This window comes from Zonotrichia leucophrys, chromosome 5 (assembly GCF_028769735.1).
Source record: "Zonotrichia leucophrys gambelii isolate GWCS_2022_RI chromosome 5, RI_Zleu_2.0, whole genome shotgun sequence".
Taxonomy (NCBI): Eukaryota; Metazoa; Chordata; class Aves; order Passeriformes; family Passerellidae; genus Zonotrichia; species Zonotrichia leucophrys.
In genome coordinates, this window is record NC_088175.1 from 61,417,618 (window position 1) to 61,428,503 (window position 10,886).

The following is a 10,886-nucleotide window of genomic DNA, read 5'->3' on the forward strand; positions in this document are numbered from 1 at the left end:
GGGATGGGAACAGCCCTGAGCCTCTGGGTGTGTGGTGGGGCACTGCCTTGGGAAAAGCCTGCTGCCTCTGGAGTTTGCCTAGGGCGGATGGGTTAGTGGGAAAGACTGGGGAGCAGTAAGGGTTGGGTGGGCATGGAGCACCCTGGGCTAGTGGGAGATGTCCCTGCCCGTGGCAGAGGTGGAAGGGGATGGAATTTAAGGTCCCTTCCAAACAAACCTTTGAGTGCAGCTGCTATCCCAGCACTGGTGGGACTGTCAAGGTGGTGCCTGTGGAGAATCACGAGGAACCCCACTCACACTCCTGCTGAGGAGGATGGTCACAGGATGTGCTATCGGCCACAGAGGAGGCAGCCAAAATCTTCCCAGCTCCTCAGGGATTTGACCCTGCAGCTCCCTCAGGGATTCTGCAGCCCCTTCCCAGCTCCATTCCCTTCCCTGGACACAGTCTCCCTGCACCTATCCATTTTGGAATCACACACCTGGAATGACCCAGTGATAAACCAGTCCCTGTTCTGGATGTCCTGGTGCTCTCCTGCAGGTACTATGGGAGGAGGATGCTCTTCAGCATGATGGCTCATCCTGACTTGGATAAAATCCTGGAGAAGTTTGTGCCCCCCAAGGATTTGCCTTACATTAAGGAAACTGTTGGCAGCCTACGAGAGAAGGTGTGTGGGAAAGCTCTTGTGTAGCACCTGGGGCAGCTGGAGGTGTCCTGGGGACTCTTGGGTGTGGACAATTGCAGCACTGCAGCCACAATGATTCCCTGTGCTTCCCCTGGTCCATGAATTCCTGCTGTGCCTTTGTGCAGGGCCTGGGGGAGATGCCCTTGGATACACCCTCAGCCAAAGGGAGGCGTTCCCAGACTGGAAGTGTTGGACATTTGAGGTCGTCCTCTACTTGCAGAGATGCTCCCATCATCCCAGACAGGTAAGGAGCTCCATTATCCTGGGAGGAACCTGGCCAAGGGGGGAGCACAGAAACCACACAGGGCTGGGAAAGTTAAACATCCCTCAAGGAAAAGCAGAGTCTTGATCTAACTGTTAGTGACTGGAGAGCAGTGACATGAATATGGTAATTACAGCAGTTATGATGGGCTATAGGTAACAGTTAAGGTACAGATTGGTTCTGCTGTATGAAGATGCTCAGCACAGAAAAGTCTATAATGCATTGGAACCTAAACTCAGGGTGTCCAGGGCTGCCTGCAGCTGGAGCTGACAGCTGTGGGCACAGCTCTGTCACCCACGGCCCTGGGCTGCTGTGACACCTTGGGTACAATAAACTGCATTTGGAGAGCCCCTGGAGTCCCACATCCCTCATTTCGGCTCTTATGTGGATCCATGAAACGTGAGCTGCCATCAAGGCCAAACCCTGGGATCTGGGGGATCAGGATAACTCTGGGGAGGCCCTGTGGTGCACACAGGTGCAGGATGGTGGGAAGCTGTGTGGATTAATCCTGCCTCGAGCAAAGACAAACCCATCCCTGGGGCTGTCTCTGCTCAGGGGCCCGGCTGCCCCTGGATCCCTGCAGTGCCCAAGGCCAGGTTGGACATTGGGGCTGGGGCACCCTGGGACAGTGGGAGGGGTCCCTGCCATGGCAGAGGTGGCACTGGGTGGGATTTGAGGTTCCTTTCAACCCCAACCATTCCATGGTTTGTGATTGAATGAGCTGAAAAAGAAGCGCCCCCAAATAACCAAAAGCTGCATCCAAGAACAGAGTTCAGAGGGCTGTGACTGCAGTGTCTCTTCAGAACCAGATTTCTTTAACACAACCCTCCACAGTTCAAAATAATAGCTGGTTCTACATTTACTGAGCAATTTTGATTGCTTGTTCCATTCCCCATCCAAGCCTTGTGTTCAGGAATTAGGAGTGAGGTCTTGACTGCCTGGATGGTCTGTAAATACCTGGACAGAGAGGTGATTCCACAGGTTTTAGAATTCTATCCATGACTCCCTAATGAGATCAGGTGCCACAGGAAATTTGTTTTTAAATATTCTAGGAAGAGCTATTGGGTTTTCAGCTCAGCATGGAGAGATGCTGAGGTAACACCTGCTCTGGGGGTCAGCCTTTAAAGTACTCTGGGAATAAAGATTTAAACTACAGTAATTTGGGGGGGGTTGTGACCCATTGATGTAAGGGAAGTTCCTAATTGTTCCCAGTCACAAAACCAGCTGCATTTGGAGCAGAGTGGATATGAGACTTTGGGAACAAAATTACTATTGGGTGATTGTGTCAGTGTTCACAGGGGTCTTATGTTGAAGGAAGAGACAGAGATCTGACTCTGTATTTCAGAAGGCTGATTTATTATTTTATTATATATATTACATTAAAACTATACTAAAAGAGTAGAAGAAAAAGTTTTCAGAAGGCTAGCTAAGCTAAGAATAGAATGGAAAGGAATGATAACAAAGGTTTATGGCTTGGACAGAGAGTCCAAGCCAGCTGACTGTGATTGGCCATTAATTAGAAACAACCACATGAGACCATTCCCAGATGCACCTGTTGCATTCCACAGCAGCAGATAATCAATGTTTACATTTTGTTCCTGAGGCTTCTCAGGAAGAAAAAATCTTAAGGAAAGGCTTTTCCATAAAAAGATGTCTGTGACAGGTGATTTCTCTTTAATTCACCACATTTAAGGTGAAACTTTGTGTTTACTTCTGCTACTTGCACTTAGATGAGAAGAGAATGTGTGGGATGAGCCTCCTGTTCAAACTCATGGAACAGCATTTCCCTTTGGCACAGGGACTGCACGGAGAGCCAGGAGGCCCCTCGGAGAGCAGCCCCTCGCAGTGCCCTGGAGAGCGAGGAGTTCCTCAGGGACCTCGTGGGCTCACTGAACGCCAGAGATTTCCGCGAGCGCATCCGCGGGGTGCGCCAGCTGCTGCTGGACACGGAGAGCAGCCCGGCCCTGGTGCTCGCCAACATCGTCAGGGTAACCGGCACTGTCCTGCATGGAGGCTCACAGGGGGTGACAGTCCCCTCTCGGGCTCTGGATGGAGGCTCTCAGGGGGTGACAGTCCCCTCTCAGGCTCTGGATGGAGGCTCTCAGGGGGTGACAGTCCCCTCTCAGGCTCTGGATGGAGGCTCTCAGGGGGTGACAGTCCCCTCTCAGGCTCTGGATGGATGTGACAGGGGGGTGACAGTCCCCTCTCGGGCTCTGGATGGAGGCTCACAGGGGGTGACAGTCCCCTCTCTTATGCTCCGGCTGGAGGCTCACAGGGGGTGACAGTCCCCTCTCGGGCTCTGGCTGGATGTGACAGGGAGGTGACAGTCCCCTCTCATGCTCCGGCTGGATGGTCACAGGGGTCGACAGTCCCCTCTCATGCTCTGGATGGAGGCTCTCAGGGGTGACAGTCCCCTCTCAGGCTCTGGATGGAGGCTCACAGGGGGTGACAGTCCCCTCTCGGGCTCTGGATGGAGGCTCACAGGGGGTGACAGTCCCCTCTCGGGCTCTGGATGGAGGCTCACAGGGGGTGACAGTCCCCTCTCGGGCTCTGGCTGGATGTGACGGAGGGGGGTGACAGTCCCCTCTCGGGCTCTGGATGGAGGCTCACAGGGGGTGACAGTCCCCTCTCAGGCTCTGGATGGAGGCTCACAGGGGGTGACAGTCCCCTCTCGGGCTTCTGGCTTGATGGACACGGGGGCAACAGTCCCCTCTCGGGCTCTGGCTGGATGTGACAGGGGGGTGACAGTCCCCTCTCTCATGCTCGGGCTGGATGGTCACAGGGGGTGACAGTTCCCTCTCTCATGCTCTGGATGGAGGCTCACAGGGGGTGACAGTCCCCTCTCAGGCTCTGGATGGAGGCTCTCAGGGGGTGACAGTTCCCTCTCAGGCTCCCAAGCTACCAGTGGAACAAAAGGGCCACAGCACAGACCTGGGGTAGAACTCGGGGTAACTTTATTAAATAGCAAAACTCCCCCTCCCCAAGGTCCCAGGACCCCAAACTGAGGGCAAACAATGGATTATAAACAGGGGGAGGTCTCAGAGGAGGATACAGCGTTCAATTAATCTGGAGAACCGTCATCATTGTGCAAGAGTTCTATTGTCAGTACATTGCAAGGGTTCCACATTGCTAGAGTTTCATACCTCCTCAATAGTTCTTGTAGGCAGCTCCTCTAGCACTGACTCTTCCTCACAGTAGCCAACTAACTCCAGTTCCCCTCAGCCAACCAACCCACTCTTTTATAACACTCTTCTTATTGGCTACAGCTGTGGCCTGTTAACATCAGGTCTGCTTCTAATCTTTAGTAATTAACTCAGCTGCAGCTCTTTCGGGGATAAGATTACATTCTATACCACCTTCATTTACCCATGCTATATCCCCCTACAGAGACCTGGGGATGGAACACAAGGTGAGGAATATAAGGTGTATCAAGCAATGAAGGATTTCAAGGGAGGAGAACAGCTTCAGTGAACTAATGGGGTTTGAAAGAATACAAAACTGACAAGGAAGTTCCTAGGTGAAGGAGCAGGTTCAGGGAGAGATTGGCATTTCATGGAAGGAGGAGTAAAGAAAGTTCTGGGGAAGGGGTATGGGTAGAAGGGGTTTAAAACTTGGCAGAAAATAGCTAGGTAGCGAACAAAAAACTAACACTTTAATAAAAAAAAATAAAGGAACAAGTCTAGTTTTAAAAACATAAAATACAAAATGGGTAACCTGTGCCACTATAAAGGCAGAGAAAAGGACAGCATAAGGAAATTAAAAAATTACAAATTAAACAGCAAGCATATTAATAAAACTGAAAAGCTCACTACAACAGGTAACACTGCCTGCCACACGCTGGGATCCAGAGGGCTTAGAGCTGGGCTGATGCCTCAGGTTCAGCGTTTCTATTTTTCACATTCTGTGCTGCTTCAGTGTGTGGGTCTGGGCTCCATATGAGGAGATGGTGAGCTCTGTGCACAGAGCAGGGACACAAAACAATTCCTGCTCCAGCTGGGCACCAAGGACAAATGACCCAAATCTCACGCCCAAGAGTGTCACTCTTGCACCAAGAATGACACAGGAACAGGTGAGAGGCAGTATTGTAGAAAAGAGTATTTATTCAAGAGAACCATGCAGTTTTTATAGAGTGATACAATAGATTCTATTTGATTGGCTAACTAACAAAAACATCCTTCCTCACACATTTTTCCTTGAGAAAAACAGAAAGACAAAGGAGAAAAACTTTTAACTTTCTAGTAGAAAATCACCTGCAGATTGTAAGGATGTAATAGCTTGTTAAGTATAAACAACTCCCTGAAAATTCTCACAAGCCGCGTTGAGAAATGCTTGCTGTTCCTCTCTCTGTCCCATGGCACCCACACAAGAGCACAGACCCTGTGGGCTGCAGAGAGAAAAACAAGCAGGGTGGGACTGCCTGGGCTAAAGCTGGAATGGGACAATGAACTGCAAGGTGCAAATGGAGCAGAACTGATCCCAGGGACAGAGCCCGTGCCCGGCCGTGCATTTTGGGGCCATTTTGGTTGATCTTGGGTGCAGCCCTGGCTGGGCTCTGGTGCTGCCCAAGGTGGATGCATGGAGGAGATGCTTTGGATAAATCCCTGCTTTATTCTGGAGCTCCATCCAGCCTCTGCTCTGGGGCAGCCTGCACAAGGCATCAGGGTCACCAAGTTTTATGGGAGAGTCTTGGATCCTTCTTGGAATAAGGATGATGGACAGAGAGCATTGAGGAGCAGGGGGGTCTATGTGAGGCACTAAGGGAGGAAAGGAATGGAACAGGAGGAAAAATGTGGAATTTTTGACTCACAACACTTTTGAACCACTGCCCTGAGAAGCTGTGTCTGACCCATCCCTGGAAGTGTCCAAGGCCAGGTTGGATGAGGCTTGGAGCAGCCTGGGATGGTGGAACGTGCCCCTGATGATGGCAGGGGGTGGGATGGGATGGGCTTTAACATCTCTTCCCATGGAAACCAATCTGTCATTCCATGATTTCTGGAATCCTTGTGCTATTTTTCATGCCACTCTTGGGTAAACATCAAATATGGAATAGCTGTGGAAAAAGAAGAAAGGATTAATGTGAAATTGTCAAACTGAAGTAGTGTTACAAGTTTGTGTGTGGGAGAAGGTGAGGAAAGTACTATGCCAAATTTACTGTGCTAAAGCTCAGGATGAGGATCCTGTCCAATAGGAAAGGAGGTCCTGTAGGAGAAAGAAACATCCAGCAGCTGTAAATTAAAGACAAATACAATGAAAGGAAACCAAGCTTGTCCTCCAGCAGAGCCATATCTTTGTGTGAAATGATGCAATTGTGCTCTGGAACCTCCTGGTGTCCAATCTGTGGATGGGTTTGAAACTTTCAGACATTCCCTGTGCTGAACAGAGCCATGTCTCCCTAAAAATACAGGCTGGCAGGAGCTCTGGGTCACAGTGAGAGTTGCTGTGCCTGGAGTCACTGCACTGCTGGGCTTCAGATCAGATTAATGCACGGGGTTAAAATAGCAAATCGGGGTTCACCTGCTCAAAAATCATCCCAGGTATTTGCATATCTCAGAGTCTCAGAGTGGTTTGGGTCAGAAGGGACCTCACAGAACATCTGTTTCCAACCCCTGAGATAGCAGAGCCATCATCAAGGTGGCCAATTAAAGGGCAGCACTAAAGCAGGTAATGAGCTTTATTGATTCCCAGTTCCATGGCTGCTGCTTGGATGCTTTTGCAGATCTTCGATGCTTTCAAGCCTCGCTTGCACGACTCCAACAGCAAAGTGACCCAGGTGGCTCTGGAGGCCATGCACAGGATGGTTCCACTGCTCAAAGACAATTTGTCACCTGTGATCAACATGCTGATTCCTGCCATAGTGGACAACAACCTCAACTCCAAAAACCCAGGGATTTATGCAGCTGCCACAAATGTGATCCAGGCTCTATGTCAACACTTAGGTGAGCACTTTATTTTCTCTTACTTTGAAACAGTTTTAATTGTGGTGATTAAGTTGTAAATTGAAAGTTTTACTCTTTCCAAGAGTTGCACAGAGTTGCTACACTGTAAAAATAATTTGGTTTATTCTCACACCACAAATCACCTTGATATTGCTCAGTAGTGCTTTGGCTATTTTTCCATAGCATTTTCTTATTTACCTTTTCCCATATTGTGTTTATCTCCAGATAATTTAATTTCCATTTAGGAATTTATGTGTTTTGCCCTTTGCCTTTAGACACCTCCCTGCTCCTGCAGCCGTTCTGCACAAAAGCCCAGTTCCTGAGTGGAAAAGCAAAGCAGGACCTGACAGAAAAGCTGGCTGGTAAAGTGCTGCTTTCCTTTGCTTCTTGGGTTGGTTGGGTGCCCTTAATTAGGGAAATTAATTGCAAGGTGGAGGTGGGTCTGTACCTTCCCTTCTGTCTCAGGAGGTTGTGCAGCAGTTGTCACATTTCAGCTCTTTAATGGAAATTGGAGCTATTGCTGACAAAACAAAGGATTAGCATTAGTGTTATATAGTCAGATGGAAGATCTATAGCTACCTGCAATTTATAAATATTTATAAATATATTAAGGATTTAAATTAAATGTAAATACCTCATCTATTTAAATACCTTAAATAAGGATTAACACTTATAAATACCTTAAGCATATAATAATTTTAACATGGCACTGTATTCCCTCTCCCAGTGTTCATTCCCTCATGCTCTTGCCAGGAATCCAGAATGGTTTGGGTTGGAAAAGACCTCAAATCCCACCCAATCCCACCCCATTTCCATGGCAGGGACACCTCCCACTGTCCCAGGGTGCCCCAATGTCCAGCCTGGCCTTGGGCACTGCCAGGGATCCAGGGGCAGCCACAGCTGCTCTGGCAATTCCAGCCCAGCCAGGAATTCCTCGAGAAAAGCTGAATTTCCATGCTTGAAATGAACAAGGAATGTCTTTAGGGAAAATATGCTTGAACCAAACATTTCCTTGGCTCATTTTCAGAGCAGTTCTGTGTGAAATGGAACTCAATAACACAATGGACAGGCTGTTCTGGAAATGTCCCTAAATTTGAGGGTGTTAAATGGCCTTTAAACAGTCCTTCTCTTGCTGGGATTTTTATATTATATATCAGAAGAGGCCGTTCTGTCAGAAAGGGAAACATTTGCTAATGAAACACCAAATTCATTCTTGAGAAATATATTTCATCCTTTAAACATATATATTTATTTTATACATATTTTATATGTATGTGTGCAGGACCAGAAGCTGGACTCGTGATCCTTGTGGGTCCCTTCCAGCTCAGGCTATTCCATCATTCTATGATTCTATATTTACAGTATAAGGCTGCTTTTTTCTTAAATATCTACTGCTTATTTATGAGATAGAGGGGAAATTGGAAATACCAGACCTTACTCTGTGAAAAATAAAGGTCCTTATTGGAATCCTAACTGAAAAAAACCCAACCTAAAATTGCCTTTATTTCTTTGAGTTTTTTTTACCTTAATGGAAAAGTGTAATTTTCAGCAGCACTGGTGCTACTGTGTAAACTCCTGGGGGGGATAAAAGGAGTGGTTGTGGGAAAATCTCGTATTTTTTATGGGAGCTGATGATGTTGCAACTGCAAACTTGTGTACAGCAGCAGTTTGAGGAGATGATTTAAGTGCTTTTACATTCCTCTAAAAGGCAGGAATCACATCAAAATCAAAATTTTCATTTAAATTAAAATTTTATCCTGACCCTCTCTTGCTGCCTTGCAGAGCTGGTGCTGGCGCTGTATCCCTCTCAAAGGCCAAGATTCCATAGAAATTGTAATTTGAGTGAATATTTTCTTGCAGAGCTGATGCCAGAGCTGTACCCCTCTCAAAGCTGGGGATCCCATCGAAATTGTAATTTAAATTAATATTTTCTTGCAGAGCGAGTGCTGGAGCTGTACCCCCCTCAAAGCTGGGAGTCACATCTAAATTGTAAATTAAAGGAATATTTTATTGCAGAGTGGGTGCCATCAAATTTATAATTTAAATCCCAATCCCATTAAAATTATAATTTCAATTAATATTTTCTCCTGGCAGAGCTAGTGCCAGAGCTGTGCCCCTCTCAAAGGCGGGGATCCCATCGAAATTGTAATTTAAATGAATATTTTCTTTCAGAGCTGGTGCTGAGGTTGTACCCCTCTCAAAACTGGGAGTCACATCTAAAGTGTAAATTAAAGGAATATTTTATTGCAGAGTGGGTGGCAGAGCTGTACCCCTCTGAAAGCTGGGGATCCCATAGAAATTGTAATTTAAATGAGTATTTTATTGCAGAGCTGGTGCTGGGGTTGTACCCTCCTCAAAGGTGGGGATCCCATTGAAACTGTAATTTAAATGAATATGTTCTCCTGGCAGAGCTGGTGCCAGAGCTGTACCACTCTCAGAACTGGGGATGCCATTACAAGTGTAACTGAAATTTGTGTTTTCTCCCGGCAGAGCTGGTGCCGGAGCTGTACCCTCGGAAGCCCTGTGCCGTGGAGCAGAAGGTGCTGCCCGTGCTGTGGCACCTGCTGGGCAGCTCTGCGGGCGGCAGCTCCGTGCCCGGCCCCCGCACGGCCACGGCCGCCTTGGCCCAGGCGCTGTGGGCACAGATGGGCCCCGGCCTGCTCGCCCGCGCCGCCGCCCAGCCCCCGCACATCAGGAAGAACCTGGAGGAGCTTTTGGAGACGGGAACGTAAAATGGTGAAATGGCCGTCCCCAGGTGAAGCTCCAGCGCCGCCTGAGCCGGGCACACGGACGGACGGTGCTGCCGGGACACGGGCGGGAGCGGCCCTGAGCTGGGCACGGTGCCTGAGGGAGAGCCCTGGAGCCGGGCTAGGCTGGACCGCACCAGGAGAGACACCGGAGCCAGGCTGGGAGAGCCTGGGAGTGGAACTGGGCTGTGCTGGGAGAGCCTGGCAGCTGAACTGGGCTGTGCTGGGTCAGCCTGAGGGTCTGAACTGGGCTGTGCTGAGCCAGCCTGCAGGCCTGAAGTGGGACAGTGTGTGGGGCTGAACTGGGCCATGCTGGGAGAGCTGTGCTGGGCACTGTGGGGCTGGCTTCCCTCATTGTCACCAGCATGGCCGTGAAGGAGCCGCTCCAGCCCATCTGTGCTTCCCTCCAGAGGCTCCAGTCCAGGACCTGTCCCTGGATTGCCCGTGAAGAACCACATGGTCACATCAGCACTGTGCTGTACATGGAGCAGTGGAAGAGAGTCCTGGACACAGGGATGCAGTGCTGTTTGTGACAAACATGTATTTTTGTACCCCCACAGGCAGTGGTGCAGTATTTGTTGTCTCAGGGCTGGGCAGTGGGGAGAATGAACCCTGACCCTTCTTCTCCAGCTGCGGGCTCTGGACACATTGGACATAGGACACAATGGGATATATAAATAAAGGGATTTATTTCTGTACAGGGATGTATTTCTGCAAAGGGCTGGGGAGGACGGGCTCAAGAGCTGCTCTGTTCAAAGAAACTAAATGACAGTGGCTGAACACAAGCCCAGGCATGCCAAGGTGGGCAAGAGGCCAAAGGCACCTGGTCTGGACCAGGAATGGTATGGCAGCAGGGCCAGGACAGTGGCTGTCCCTTGTGCTGGCACTGCTGAGGCACCTCCAATCCTGAGATTGGTTCTGGGCCCCTCACTTTAAAAGGGACATGGAGGGGCTGGAGCACGTTCAGGGAGGGGAATGGAGCTGGGGAGGGTCCGGAGAATTCCTGAGGGAGCTGGGCAGGGTCCGGAGAATCCCTGAGGAGCTGGGCAGGGGCTGCAGAATCCCTGAGGAGCCGGCCAGGGGCTGCAGAATCCCTGAGGGAGCTGGGCAGGGTCCGCAGAATCCCTGAGGAGCCGGGCAGGGGCTGCAGAATCCCTGAGGGAGCTGGGCAGGGGCTGCAGAATCCCTGAGGAGCCGGGCAGGGGCTGCAGAATCCCTGAGGAGCCGGGCAGGGCCTGCAGAATCCCTGAGGGAGCTG

The 10,886-nt window shown here is 49.7% G+C and overlaps 1 protein-coding gene across 1 annotated transcript in view; it reads left to right on the forward strand.

The window, feature by feature from the left end:
- Positions 1 to 10,326, forward strand: part of TOGARAM1 (TOG array regulator of axonemal microtubules 1) — a 37,035-nt gene extending 26,709 nt beyond the window's left edge. Inside the window, exons 17-22 of the mRNA XM_064715996.1 lie at positions 539 to 665; positions 809 to 927; positions 2,744 to 2,933; positions 6,662 to 6,881; positions 7,157 to 7,243; positions 9,372 to 10,326. Coding sequence (XP_064572066.1) covers positions 539 to 665; positions 809 to 927; positions 2,744 to 2,933; positions 6,662 to 6,881; positions 7,157 to 7,243; positions 9,372 to 9,613 — 985 coding nt within the window. The 3' untranslated portion in view covers positions 9,614 to 10,326. The remainder of the gene's footprint in view (positions 1 to 538; positions 666 to 808; positions 928 to 2,743; positions 2,934 to 6,661; positions 6,882 to 7,156; positions 7,244 to 9,371) is intronic.
- Positions 10,327 to 10,886: the final 560 nt, after the last annotated feature.